The 15,005-nt window shown below is 42.1% G+C and overlaps 1 protein-coding gene across 3 annotated transcripts in view; it reads right to left on the bottom strand.

The window, feature by feature from the left end:
* The window catches only part of RGS17 (regulator of G protein signaling 17), a 68,639-nt gene extending 54,620 nt beyond the window's left edge, over positions 1-14,019 (bottom strand). For 2 of the 3 annotated variants that reach the window (XM_085217058.1, XM_003204127.4), the window contains exon 1: positions 13,787-14,019. In XM_085217058.1, the coding sequence (XP_085073184.1) occupies positions 13,787-14,019 (233 nt within the window). The remainder of the gene's footprint in view (positions 1-13,786) is intronic. The other variant, XM_010707204.3, reaches the window with a different exon arrangement.
* Between the last annotated feature and the right edge of the window lie 986 nt (positions 14,020-15,005).

Raw genomic sequence — 15,005 nt, forward strand, 5'->3', positions numbered from 1 at the left:
TCTTGCCTCAAGACGTAAGCAGAGAAACAGCTAGAGAGCCAGAGGCAAAAGGTTCTCAGTGGATATGTGACTGTGGAATAAAAAGTTTTTCAGATCATATAGAAGGGCTATATGCCAGACAACATAACAGTAGTTAGCATCTCAATAGAAGTTTAATTCCACTTACTGAATAGGAGAAACTTCTGTTCTATCTGAAGTTAATTCAAGCACTTCCAGGAAGGAAATTTTTTCTGTAGTTTTGTGGAATGAAATAGAGTTAAATTGAACTGTCCACATGTTTTGTCATAAAGTAAGTTTTTGCAGATTTTTCTGGTAGGCTGGTGGCCTATGCTCATGCCCATTGTTCTATATTCAAAACACTGACAGGTTTACCTTGCAATTATTGATTTGGAATAACATGTCTTCTCACTAGAAAAGACTTGTGGGAAAGCACTATGATATATGAAGACAGGCTAAGGGAGCCAGCCTTGTTCAACCTGGAAAAAAGGCAGCTGCGGGATGACCTCATTGCAGCCTTTCAGTACCTAAAGAGCCTACAATCAGGAGGAAAGTCAATTCTTTGAAAGGGTAGATAACAGCAGGACAAGCAGAAATGGTTTTAAGTTGAGGGAGGGAAGATTTAGGTTGGATGTCAGGGGAAAGTTCTTTATGAGAGACATGAGCTGGAACAGGCTGCCTAGGGAAGTTGTGGATGCCCCATTTCTAGAGGTGTTCAAGGCCAGACTGGATGGGGCCCTGGGCAACTTGGTCTAGTATTAAATGGGGAGGTTGATGGCCTTGCATGTGGCAGGGGGGAGCTGGAGATTCATGATCCTTGAGGTCCCTTCCAACCCAGGCCATTCTGTGATTGTGTGATATTTTTGTTGAAATACTTTTAATTTCATTTTTCAGGATGCAGGAGCATCAAACACCTTAAAAAAAAAGGTATATGACTACTTTTATTGTCAGCAACTATCTCTGGCCACTGATCATCATGTCTCTACAGATTTACTTCTAATCTTGCCATTCCCATTACTACTTTGAAGAGGTTATGGACACTTCTCAAAGACAATCAATGTCTCAAACCTTCCTGAATTTTGTTTTCCTATCTTCATCCTAACTTACAACATTGCTGTTATATTGTAGTATGATTGATGACTTCTGGAGAGAGATGGACAAAGATTAGATATTTTTGACAACAATTTTATTTGTGCAAATTCACACCTGGCTTTTGATTTTGGGGAGTTGCAAATTATATTTATAGACAGAATAAACAGGTTCTGTGGTGGCTTTCTTTCTGCCTTTAAGAAGCTTTGCTTATGAGGGGACAAAAATCAAGTATTCCACTCAGCTGTATGGGTGAGAGGATCCCATGATCCATTCACATCACTGTGCTGCGAACAAGACAAGATTTTTTTCTCTAGAAGAGGGCCTAGCAGGCTCAGCCACTGAGTCACATGGAGAAAACAGTCACTGGACACACGAAAGATCAGTGCTCATTGCTTGATCACTGAGACCAACACAGCGCTGTCTCCAAATATTTATTTAGGGTGCCTAAGTTCCAGATTGGCCTTTAACAAATTGTGCATAGCTAGAACCTTGGGGTAGCTCTCTTCAGACACGTGTAGATAATACTCATGACACATGCCCTTTACTTTGGCACCCGTGCAACACCTTAGGAAGGCGATGTGGATGAAACTGTTTTCAAAGGTTAGTGTTTAATAGCACTAACCTTGAGCATTGCTCAGAAGCAGTGAAAATCGTTCAAAGTCTGAAACAGTCTAGAAACCAGATTTAGACAATTCTTGAAAGGCTTCAATGTTTGTTTGAACAATACAATTTTATTTTTAACTAGTAAAACTGAGACTGAGTTATAATTGCATTTGCTGAAGACATTGCTGCCTGTTAATCACATCAGACATTTGATCATTGTTCAGCCTTCATAAGTTTAAGCCTGGCCAAATCTCATTTTTGCAGTGAGGTCCCTGCCCTAAGACAGAGCTGAGTATTTCTCAGTACTCTGCTAGAACTACAGTAAGCAGAATAAAGAAAATGTCATGCTTACTGTCAGTTCAAACCTTTGCTTAGGTGTAAAGACAACTCTTAGAATCATAGAATCACAAGGTTGGAGATGACCTACAAGATCATCTAGTCCAACCATCCTCCCATTACCATTGCTACCACAAGCACTAAACCATCTCTCATAGCTCCTCATCCAGACACCTCTTGAACACTGCCAGGGACAGCGACTCCACCACCTCCCTGGACAAGCCATTCCACTGCCTGACCACTTTCTGAGAGAAAAAGTTCTTCCTTATGTCTAATCTAAACCTCTGGCACAACTTGTGGCCATTCTCTCCTGTCCTTTTTGTTGCCTGGGTGAAGAGGCCAAACCCCTCCTCATCACAACCTCCCTTCAGGAAGTTATAGAGTGTAATGAGGTCTCCTCTGAGCCTCCTCTTCTCCAGAAGAAACAATCCCAGCTCCCTCAGCTGCTCCTCATAAGACCTGTGCTCTAGACCCCTCACCAGCTTCATTGCCCTTCTCTGGACACATTCCAGGGCCTCAATGTCTTTCTTGTAGTGAGGGGCCCAAAACTGAACACAATACTCAAGGTGCAGCCTCACCAATGCTGAACACATGGGGATGATGACCTCCCTGCTTCTGCTGGTCACACTATTTCTAATGCAGACCAGGATGGCATGGGTGTATTTTGGCTCCTGTTCAGCTGAGCATCAACTAACACCACCAGGTCCCTTTCCTCTTCACAGTCATCCAGCCACTCAGCCCCAAGTGTATAGTACTTCATGGGGTTATTGTGGCCAAAGTGCAGGCCATTTTTTTTTTTTTTTTTTTTTTACAGCAAAGAAGGCTCTGTGTCACAGTGCTGAAACTCAAGTGACAGAATTCTAAGCTTCCTTCAGGTGTAAGCTGCACCTTACCATGGGATCGCCTTTAAATAAGAGAGAGTGAGAGGATGTTTATGGAGTCATACAGTCTATCACATTCCTACTACACTAAACTCCATAGATCAAATCAGGAAGAGAAAAGGCTGGAGGAGGTTTCTCATGAATGGAAGGAGAGCTGTTGTCATGGCGTTTGAATCCTCCTCCTTCACAAGATACAGATTTGTCACAATCTGAGGATTCCCTTGATCTTCTGATGTCTACTTGATCTTAGGAGCAATATGAGGACAAATATTAAAGGAGAGGAAGATGATTACGTTAGGTGGAAGGATGGGAGACCAGTTTAAGATGGATGACTGCAAAGGAACAAATGGGGAATAAGCAGTCTTTGGATAAATGCACCAGGAAAGAAGAAAAAGGTTATCAAGCGGATCTCACTCTTAAAATAAGAATATATGTAAAACCCTTCCTGCTTCTAACATTAAATTGATCCTGAAAAAGAACAAAAAGGTAAGAACTGATGGTTGGAAACAGCTGGGGATTTGGATGCAATTAGCCAGGGCATTCCCTCCAGTCTATGCTCTTATTTTCCAGTGCTCCTGTAACTATTCTTAAGCCACCTGCTGGAATTGGCCATACTAATAAAAAGCAGCCTAAACCAGAGAGCTGCCAAGCACATGCTGCCAGTCTGGTTCAATAGCAGTTGATTTGCTTGGCACCCTGCTGCATATGCTCTTTACCTCAGAGGATAAGACTCTAGCACAATTTAAAGTAGCCTCTTACCTACATGATTGAGGTTTAACACATTTAAAAGAAAAAAGTTTATTGTATTAATACTTCTAGCTTCGTTTTAAAACATAAAATGCTGTCTTCAGGTGATTCCAGTCAATATCTCACAGCATAGGGTACAATCAAAGTCAGGATGTCTCTGGTATTCAGTCCCTTTGCTGACTATGATCTCACTGCCCAGCAGAATAGTTTCTACTTAACAGAGACTAAATACAGCTCTTGCAATTGCATGTTTGAAATATAACTGACGGCTAGCATTGCATGTAAGAAAAGTTTCTGCCACAGAACTCCATTAAAATTGATGGAAAAAATGCCATATATGTTAATAGCAATTGAAGTATCTGGACTCTTAAAACTCTTATGTACCTTACACCAACTGAATTCCAGCTACAGCTCAGTCTGCAATAAATTACACTCTCAGACAAATGTAGTCTTCTTATATTAAAATCATTTTAAATCATCTTTACATGAATTCAATGAGACTTTCCCCTCCCATCTTTAAAGGGGCATGGAGTAACTTATTTCTTTTCACTAAGAAACAAATTACTTTATATTTACTTGGGCTATCAGAATACAACAGAGCAAACACCTTGGAAAAATTGTCTGGGAGTAACTTATGCCACTGTCCATAGATGTGTTCTGCACTCAGCACAAGGTAACTTATTCAAAATACTTGAAGCAAAAATAAAAATACATATGCTAATATAGATCAATTAAAGCATCTCTCCTAGGCCAAGATTCAATCAAGTTGAAGAATGTACAGTGTTGTTAATGTTCAGAGTAATTTAGGATTAGAAAATGTATTGTGCATTTGTTAGTAGAATTAAGTACGAGTTGACTAATTAATTCACTCTCAGCCCTCCTGTTATTAGCAATAAAAAAATAAAATAAATGGCATGTATTATAATCGTGATCTCACAGGATCTTTTATCAGGAAAGCTACCAGTAGGTAAGTATATATAAGCGTATAAAGTGATTTTAATTTGATAAAGCTAGAACAGGTATTATCTTACTGACTCTATGTATAATCACTGAATAAATGAATGTTATAATTAAGAAATATACAAGACAGTTGGGCTAAACAGGTTATCACGCTAAAAAAGAATAGATGGAAAGCTTACCCTTGTCCTGGGCTCACTGAGAAGACTCCAAGAGGAGTGATCTCCAAAAGAGATCCTTCCTTAGTGGCAGTCAGCTCTTAAATGGGGTCTAGGAGAGGTGGAGCCAGGCTCCACCCCTTCCGGTAGTACAGGTGAATTGCCTTCGTCTGTGCTCCCAGGGCTGACTCATTCCTCGCCTCAGGTGGTCAATCAGAGATTTAGGCCATGATTCAGCAGTTCCCATATGCTCTATGTATTGAGAGTTATCTAAGACAAAGCTACAAGTAGTAGTTTAATGGATCACACACACACAAAAAGACAAAACAAAATCTAAAACAAAACAAAAAAACCCACAAACAATAAACCAAGCAAACAAAATCAAAACAAAAAAGAACTGATGAACCAAATATCAGAAGATTTGTGCAGGAAGTATCATGCTATGTTTCCCTTTTCTCTTTCTCATTTACAACACATTGCTCAGCCTTTCAAACTTATGCTTCCTATTGAAGGATGTTTTTCTAACAGGGCCATAACTAATGCTTTTAGTGCTGATAATCAGGTTACACATGCAAGGCATCAGTGTAATGATACAGGATGGAAATACATGGTCTTTGCTCTGGTCATTTGATTAGAAAGACTGACTTCTGAGTCAAATGCAAATTTCCATTTCTGTCCAGGAGATTTTCTATAGCTTAAGCTCTCCTTGATATTTCACATATCAACATTACTTAGGTAAAAGTAAAGCTGTCAAGTGAAGTGTGAGTCAACAAGAAAACTAATTTTTCCCTTTATATTCAATTTCTGTATCTGCCAGTATTTTACTGTGTGATCCCAAGGAATCACTTAATTAATAGCCATTTGTATTTCTTTTCCATGAAGTAGCAGTGCTGCTTACTACATCCTATAATGCAGAAGTGACATGGATCTTCAAACAATAAGCTTGCAGAAAAAAAAAAAAAAAGGCATGATGAAACTATTATTTTAAAACACTTCCTTAGTAAGGACAGCCTTTTCATAATGTGTTCTGTATACGTTCTCAGAGTTTATTAGATTGTCTAGATTCTCAAGATCATGATATGAAGGATAGAACTCCTCTCTTTTACTGTTTGGAGATTTCTGAACTCTATTTTCTTAAAAGTTTCTGAAATGTCACCTGCTCTTACACTGTATGAACCTGGGTCTGAGCATTATAAGCCCAGTCAAGAAAAAAGCTCATCAGAATTCAATTACAGAAAGTATATCTAACTTTCCCATTATATCATGCACGTATAGATATGAGCCAGTCTCCTTTCTCTCCTTTCCTAAACTTTACTTTTAAATTATCGACTTAAGGTGATCTAGACCCATTTGTAACTAAGTCACAACAAAAAGGAGTTTACTTTGGTTGAATCTAATGTAAACTAGAGAAGATAGGCTACAGGCCAAAGCCAGAGATGGAAGTTTTATCCTGAAAAGATGTGATATATGTATTTTGGAAAGCTAAGCAATTCCAGGCTTCTTCTCTGGCTTGGAGGTTAAATGTACAATTTAGTTATATTCCTGTAATTAGGCTGCCCTGATCTGAATAATAGGACAGCTTCATGAAGGCATTTTATTGGGAACAGTCTCTGGATCTGGGACCACTCTAACCATACCATACATAGAAGGTCAGGTTCTGGTGCATCGGTGCACAAGCTCAAGCTTCTGTTACTCTTGTTTTTTTGTTTTTTTTTGGTTTTTTTGTTTTTTTTTTTGGGGGGGGGGTTGTTTTGTTTTGTTTGTTTATTTGCTTGCTTGCTTTTGCAGGGTCATAACTTGGGAATCTAACAAGAACTGAAAGTTATGGCAAGTAAAAGAAGTACTAAGTACAATCCTGTACCCAGAAGAGCTACTCTTCCTTACCTATAAAAAACTGAAATCTTTGCCATGTGAAAGCTGCGTTACTGCAGTATTTTTCACTGACTGCTACTGAAACACAGTTGGGAAGTCCTTAGATGAAGAGGGATATTGATCAATTGAGGCAGGTTTAAGAAGAGCTAAGACAGTGGCTGAAAGAGTATGAAACATATTTCATGGTAAATGCCCTCAGGAGTCATTTCCTTTTAAAAATAAAAAAGTTCAGGAGTGAATTTTTCAGTTTCTGAGTGCTGTGGAATGTGAGATAACATACAGATAGTAGAGGTAAAATAAGGACATTTTCTTGCACAGGATACAGTGCTGCTTTAACTAGATTTTTCCAGTGTTCAACTTATGTCAGATCTCTCTGCCCTACACTGCAATTTGCAGTACAGACATGCACTTTAAGGCAGATATTTGATACAGGATGGTTCTTTTGCAGACAGAGCTCAGGACAAATCCCATAAACAGTCAGACTTCCTTATAGTCAATCTTTGTATACTGAATCACTGACCAATGTCTAATTGTAAAGGTGTTGATTACTCAAAGCTGCTATATTAATAACTTCATAATTTATGAAGTTGCTACATTCTCTGGGCAGAGGTGTTCCGTCTATTCTTTTCTATACCCTCACCATACCAGTACTGTCTTGACTTTTTTATAGTAGCTGTATGAACCGGTTTTACATATGAACTAATCACATACTGAATCTGAAAACATCCTTGTCTGTTCTGGTCAGCATGATGCTTGCCATGTAGCTAAGACTCTGAATATTACTATCATTTTTTTCACATTGTATGAGACAGTAAGAGTTGATAAAAATCTTTGAACACAATAAATACAATACTGAAAAAAACAGCACAAATTAAACACTTGTTACTAGATTATGAGATACATCAAGCTGAATGAGTTAGACTATCAGACCATTATATGAAAATGCAATCCAAAGCTAAGTAAAGCTAAGCCTGAAAATAATTCATGGGTATACTTTTAAGCCACTGTAAATGCATAACAAAAAATAGGTTACATATCTCACTCCTTTCTTCTCAAACTCATCTTGAAAGCCGTGAAAGAATCTCATTAATATTTTAGAGCTTTTTTCATTTCTGAAGACATTAAGACTTGGAAACAAAGCTACCTTTTGGATACTGAGTAATCAGGAGCACACTTCCCACCTACATTCATTAAATTGGGGCTTCTTGTGAAGCCCTTGTAAAGGAAGTTATTACTCACTGCTCTTGATTTTCATACAATGCAAACAATTGGGAAAGCCTCATTTACACCACCCAAAGGTGTGGTGCAGTATGAACGATGGAGACTGGGAGCTACTTGAAGGACTGGGTAAGAACACCATAATAAAGTAGATTGACTGCCAAATTCCTAATTTCAGAAGGTCACTCTCACTGTATAATAACCATGCTATTAAATTATATTTTGCATATTTCCCTCTTACTTAGGTTTTTCGGAGATCAGTGTGTATACTGTGACACTGGTTGGTGCTGTGAGCAACACAAGGACTTAAGCTCCTTGCCTTAGCCACAATGTATCTACAACTGGCAGAATGCTTGCCTCATGGAGTGCCCTGCGTTTTGAGCTCTCTCATTTGAAAGCTGTCTGAATTGTAATAGGCATAAGAATGTTGCGCTAAGGATAACCTGACAGCCTTCGTCTGTGATTCCTGTGGTCTAATTGCTTTATCTATGAACACATGGGATTATTTTACTGCAACTGTCATGAGCTGCTGATAAACAAAGACGTTGTTACAGCATACCACATCACAGTAAAGCGTAAGATAGCAAAACATAACACAGCAAAACAGCCAAAACGATATTCGACCTTCCCAAAACAGACTAACAGAAAGTCTTGCTTAGACTTGCACTGAGCTAAAATTATAAAGCGAAGTGGCATATTCAACTGACTGTTACAGCAGGAAGCCATGATAGAATAGTAGTCTCCTCTCACAGGCTGTATTTTCTTAGTTTCGCTCTCTCCCAGGCAGCACAGAGTTAGGGCTCTATAGAGTTGTCTAGATTGTGAGCACTCCCTCATATTTCAGCAAACACAGGGCTGGCATCACTGGAGAGAAAAGCCAAGCTGCTTTAAAGAAAGCTGCTTTGGTAGCAGAAGCTGCATAGCTGTGTTAATGCATCACTCTCTAATTTACTTTCTTTCTCGCTGATGAAACTAGGCAAGTTATTTTGTATTTCTGTATGGAGGATTATGCAGTAGTCGTCTTTAAGATGTCTGAGTGTTTTTAAGTGTAATTTGCAGTATCTAATGCTTGGTGTTAGGATTTAAGATTTTCTTAACATTTTATTTCTATTCCACTTCCCTACCTGCAAATTCCCTACATACATTTTGTCCAGAAATTTTATGATTTCTAAGAACTCATTGCCATTTGCTTACAAAATAAATAATGCATGAAAATTGAGACTGTATGAAAAATACAAAACATTTCACCCACATTTTATAAACAAGGAGCCCAAAGACAAAGCTAGAACTAAAAACATAAAGATATGATAGATTCAGTATTAAATCAGTTTGTGTTACTTTGATTTATCCTACATTTTAAAAAATTAAGCTGACATTAATTAATATAGTAGAACAGCACAAATTACTCAAAGCACACCAGTTGTTTAAATTGGATTTTCATCTATTTTGCATCACCAGAGCACTGCAAGGATGCTGAAGCACAACAGCATGCCCAGCCCCTACTTTGGCTTAGGGGACTCCTGTTAGCCATGGCCCGGGTTCGTGGTGGTTAGGCAGGAGCAGCAGTACAGACCATGAGATCATTGGTTGTGTGCTTTAAGTGTTCCCGTAGGTCCCTGCCACGGTTACACTGCATGGCTGCTTCCTTTGTGCACATTAGAAGCAGCAGCAGTGCCAAGGGAAACCTTCTGAGAGCAGACACTCAACTTCGGGTAGAGGCACCCACTTTTATCAGGCAAGAGGTCTCTGAAGCAATAGCCTGCCCATGGGATTGGCTGTCACACAGCCCCATGGCTCAGTCCCACTTGGCAGCACCTGCTGAGACGCAGAGCTGACCTTCATACCTTGGGAGAGGGGTAGCACCCCTCAGGAGCCTGCAAAGCCACTCACACAGGCCTGCTTACAGCCTGCATCATTATAGCCATTAGCTATAACCATAAATAGATAAACTTAATTACAACTTAATCTATTCATTTGTTTTTATACCCTATGCACAAGCTTTTAATTAATTAACAGTATGGAAAGTCTGATCACATTATTTCATTACCAGGACTACTTAGGACAAACAAGAGGTCAATAGAAATGCTAAATTTCTTGTACAATTTCATTTTCAACTAATTCTAAGCCAAGCTAATTGGCACATTAATTTTACATTCTTAGAGAATTCTTTATATATTCACAGAGCAAGCACTACAAAATACGGTGAGGATATATTTTTCATCAACAACACCAAACTTGAGACATTGGCACGAGTGCAAAATAAATCCATAGCTGACAGCACGGAGATGTGATCAGAAGAGAGCTAATGGAACTGCAACCAATACCTCTGTAAGAGCTGATATAGCTTTATATAGTAGACCTTGTGAGTACCCACAGGAATCCCCATATGCTAGGTATTTAAAGACGTGTGTGAAGCATACAAGTAAGAAAGTGGTTTCATTCACTCAGTACAGGAGTAGAAAAAGATCTAATCTTGTTAATCTTGCTGCAATCTTTTTTCAAGCTTATGCATTTTTTTAACGATGGAAAGTTTATATACATATGTATGTTTGCTGCTTACATATGCATGCATAAATGTACATACACATATATATGCCATTTATTAGTGGAAAACCATTCTCATACTTCATTTAAGATTGGTTAGAGTCAGACTGACTGACATCCCTTCTATACTGTCTTTGTAATAATGCCACCTGGTCCCTTCTTCCTTCAAACTGTTGGGATTACAGCACCTAAGGCCACCAAGTGTTTTTTTTTGTTTGTTTGTTTGTTTTTGTTTTTTTTTTTTTTTTTTGTTGTTGTTGTTTTTGTGAAAGGTTTCTCAAATTATGTGAGTTTCTACTATTCTCCATCTGACCACAATTTGCTGTGGATTGTTCCAAGTTGTGCCCATGGCTGGTTTCTGGATCATTGGGTCCATGTGTGCATCTGTAGCTCTCTAGTCTCTACTACTCTTATGATGGACTCAAGTGTGTCCTGACAGTGAGATCAGGGAAGCTCTCTGCTACAACAGTCTCATCAATACCGATGCTCCCCAAGCATGATTCAACCTCAGAAGAACTCCTTGTGCCACAGGCCATTCCAAATCAATTCAACCTTATGGGAGATTTAAACTTTACTTTTGAAATTATGCCCATTGTTCAATACACACATTCCTTAAAATGAACTTTATGCAAAGGAATTACTAGTGCTGCTAATCCCAGTATGCAGAGTTCATGTATATATGTCCCTTCACATGCAGCTTCCATTTTATATTTAGTATACTTCTTGAAAAATGCTGTAGTTTGAAAATAAAACATTTTATCTTCTGTTCATGGTAAGGAGAGGCTGGATTAGGATGGGAATTTTTGCTGTTAGTCAGACTTCACTTTCAATCAATAGTGCAAGGAGTTAATTTTCAGCAGACTGCTTTTCAGTGCCTTTTTGAAATGAGTTCATGGGTTCGGGACAATTTTTTGCTTGTAAATGCCCACGTGGAATAACAAGAAAAAGAATGACTATTCTTGTCTGTATATTCCTATATAAAGACCAAGGGTTTGAGATGGCCTTAGAGCTCCAGGCAGGTCTTCTCAATTAGTTTTAGACAAAGTGAAGGAACCCAAACCGCCAGTGCAGGACCTGCTCTGCTCTGAGGACACCGCCAGCACCTGCGCAGGCACAGGGCGTGCCTTTGTCACATATGAAGGCTAAGGAGCACCTAATGAAATTATCAGACAGCAGGTTCATGGCAAACAAAAGGAAGTACTTTTTCACACAAATCATAATTAAATTGTTGCGCACACTGCCACAGAATGTGGTTGAGACCAAAGTATAAATGGATTAAGAAAAGGGAATAAAAAAAGTCAGGGGCTTATTAAATATGATGATCTGGAAGCAAGCTCCAGTTTAAGAAATCCCTGCACTACAGTTTGCTTGAACTTGAAAGCATATAGTAGGAAAAAGAATCACTGCATACCAGTTCTGTTTCTTATGTTTTTCTCCCTTCGGTATCTGCTAATGAGCACAGTCAGAGCCAGGATATTGGACTGAATGTCCAACTCATTACTGCAATTCATTTGATCGTATGCTTTTAATCAAATTATTTTCCTATTTCGGCTACTTGGAAGGATCTAAGGCCTTGATTGAGAAAGGCATTCACTGTCTGATTCTCACGTATTTTACAGAGGTAAATACTTGCGTCTCTCATAGCCTTCAGCTATGCAAACTTATTGGGGTGGAGCATGTGCATCTTTTATTAGAACTTTGCTTATTCTGAGTATAGAATCAAATGAAAATAAATATTTGATAATGGGAATAACAGTGTGTAATACCATCTCTTTATAAAAGTCAAATAATTTGTTTGCCTAACTAGCTTGGGTCACAGGAAGATTCTCCAGTGATTTACGTAAGGACAGTGACACTCACATCCACTGATTTGAATAAGAATTATTTTCCTTTAAAGAACTCCCAAAATTTGCAATACATGTATATATTACATTTGTGGAAAGCTATTTATCACCTGTTACCTACAATAGTAATGCCAAATGATATACAACTCATTCACATTTACCTAGCAGGGTGTTTGAGATTTCATCCATTTTGCAAAAGCTGCAAACCTATACCATGCATCAGGGACACAGACTCAAGGATCCCAAATATTGAAAATCCTAAATGCCTCTGACAGTTCTCAGTCAGGCAGTGCGGGTAGGGTTTCCCTAGGAATCAACAAGAGGCAGCTATAAATTGTGCAACACAGCCTTGACAGACGAGCAAGCGAGGCAACCTCAGCCTTCTTAACTGCGGGCGCTTTCATCCCGGGGAGAAGTGAGGAACCGCGGGAGCAGCAGCGGCAGCAGCACACAGCGGCTTTCGGCGGCTGGAAGGGCGGCAGCATCCCCCGCCCCGCCGGCAGCCGGTGTTTCCCCGGGCGCAGGGAAGCCCCGCGCCGCCGTGCGCTGTGCCGGTGCCAGCACCGGGAGCAGCTCCTGCCCCGCCGGCCGCGCCCGCCACCTGCTCCTGCCGCCGTGCCGCCCCCGCCCTCCGACATTTCCCGGGGAGGAAGGAGGCCGGGGCCGGCGGATGGCGATGCCGCAGGGCAGAGCGGGCGGGGGCGGCGGGTGCCGCCCGGGTGCCGCGGAGGGCGGCGCGGCCCCGAAGGGCGGCGGCGGGGGCTCCCCAGTGCAAGACTGGGGAGAAGGAGGGGTAGGAAAGCAAGCTCTTGCGTTCAGAGCAGCCTTACACCGGCTCCTCGGATTGAAATATTAATTGCACTAATAGGAATAATCACCCCCTCCCTCGATCCCTCTCCCCCCCGCCAACTAGACCCGCGTTACAAGAGGGAAGGTCAAGAGGAAAGGCAGGAGGAGCGCTGCCTCACCGCGAGCCGGCGGCTGTCACCCCGCCAGCGCGTGCCTACGGCTTTCCCGGGGGCGGCCCGCTCCCCCCGCCCAGGGCTGGGCGGCATCGCCCGGCGCGGCGCATCCCCGCGGCATCGCCCGGCGGATCCCCGCGGCACCCCGGGCAGAGGCAGGGGGCTGCAGAGGAGGGAGCGGGCAGAGCCGGCGGGTACGGTTCCCCACCCCTTTGTGCACCGTGGGCACGGAGCCGCGCACACACACGCACACAGAAACACCACCTTGCAGCCTCGGCGCTGCAGCCGCCCGTTGTTGCACACACACACGCACACTCACACTGACATACAGCCGGTCCCCTCGCTGAACGCGTTTTCGGCTGCACTCCGCCGCCCTCCATCCATCCCCTTTCCCTCCCTTCCTCCCTCTTACCTCCCTCCCTCCTCTTCCTCTCAACCCCCGCCCGCGTTTTGTTGTTTTGTTTTCTTTTCTTTCCTCTTTTTTCTTTTCCCCCCACTCCGCGCATCACTCCAAAGCAGACATTTTGATGCCATTTCAACGCGGTGCGGGCTCAAACACAAGCTGAGAGCCTTACCCACCCCCGCCCGGCTGCGTGCAGTTGGCGCTCAGCGATCCCGAGAAGGGCTGCGGCGGTTCGTCCCTAGCGGAGCGGGGTTGCTGCCATCCGCCCAACTTCAGCACCCACAGCCGGCACGGAGCGGAGACGGCGGCGGGCGGGGAGGAGGGCGGCTGGAGGGAGGAAGGGCGGGAGAGAGGCAAGCAGGGAGGGGAGGGTGCGAGGAGCGGAGGCTGGGAACCTCCGCACATGCGCTCTGCCACCGCAGCCCGGCGGCAGCGGGAGTTTCCCCGCTCGGCCCCGGAGGTTGAGTCACGGCCCGGTCCCTCTGCGCTCTCGCTCAGGCTTAGCTCTTGTCCCACGTTGATGTGTTCAAACGGGGGGAAAAACAAATATGGACAAAGGTTTATAGAATGCTGTCCAAGTCTTCTAGTATAGGCGAGAAGAATGCAGCGATGTAGTGCCTGAATAACTTTTAGATGTCAGGCACCTGAAGCACAACACCTGAATAAAGAACCGGCGTGGATCTGTCAGTGGCGACCGCACCAATCAAGATCAGGGTGTTGTGAAAATCCGGCTGAATCCTGACAGATATTGCCAGATATTTTTCTTGCTTTCTAAAACCGACTTACCAAATTTTTGCTCAACAGAGAGCACGATTTAGCCTCCATTCTACACCTTACAAATATGGAGCCTGATACACCTCAAGGCATCAGCACTGGGTTTGTATTTGGCTTCTGGATCCTATTAAATCACGATACGAATCCAGAAATGTTAATATCTCAAGAGAGAATGTATTATTGCATTTACCACCCGGCCAAAGCAATCTTGCGAGGTGCTACAAGAAGGCTAAGGGCTGGATTAAGGTGGTAGCACACCTTGCTGTCAACCCCTATTAATTCTCTTTACAACATTGATCTAGATGAATGTGTATCCCATCGAAGTCTCAAAACAGAGTGCTTCAAAACCTGAGCCCAGAATTTCACGTATGGCAGGGCTGAAATTAAAAGGATTGGGAGCGGTCCAGAAGGGAAACCATCACTTCTATTTGCTTCTATCCTGATTCTCATGGTGGTGAGGTCCAAGAACTGGAAGGCATAACTCCACTTGATACCAAAGGTTGTTAAGTGAAGACACTTACCTTGTTTCCATCTCTTTGAGTTCCCACAGTTAATTTTTTTCATTCTGTCTTTTCTGTAGCTTACAGATGCTCATAGCTTGTCTCCTGGCAAATAGA

The sequence above is a fragment of the Meleagris gallopavo genome, chromosome 2, assembly GCF_905368555.1.
Source record: "Meleagris gallopavo chromosome 2, MGAL_WU_HG_1.1, whole genome shotgun sequence".
Lineage (NCBI taxonomy): Eukaryota > Metazoa > Chordata > Aves > Galliformes > Phasianidae > Meleagris > Meleagris gallopavo.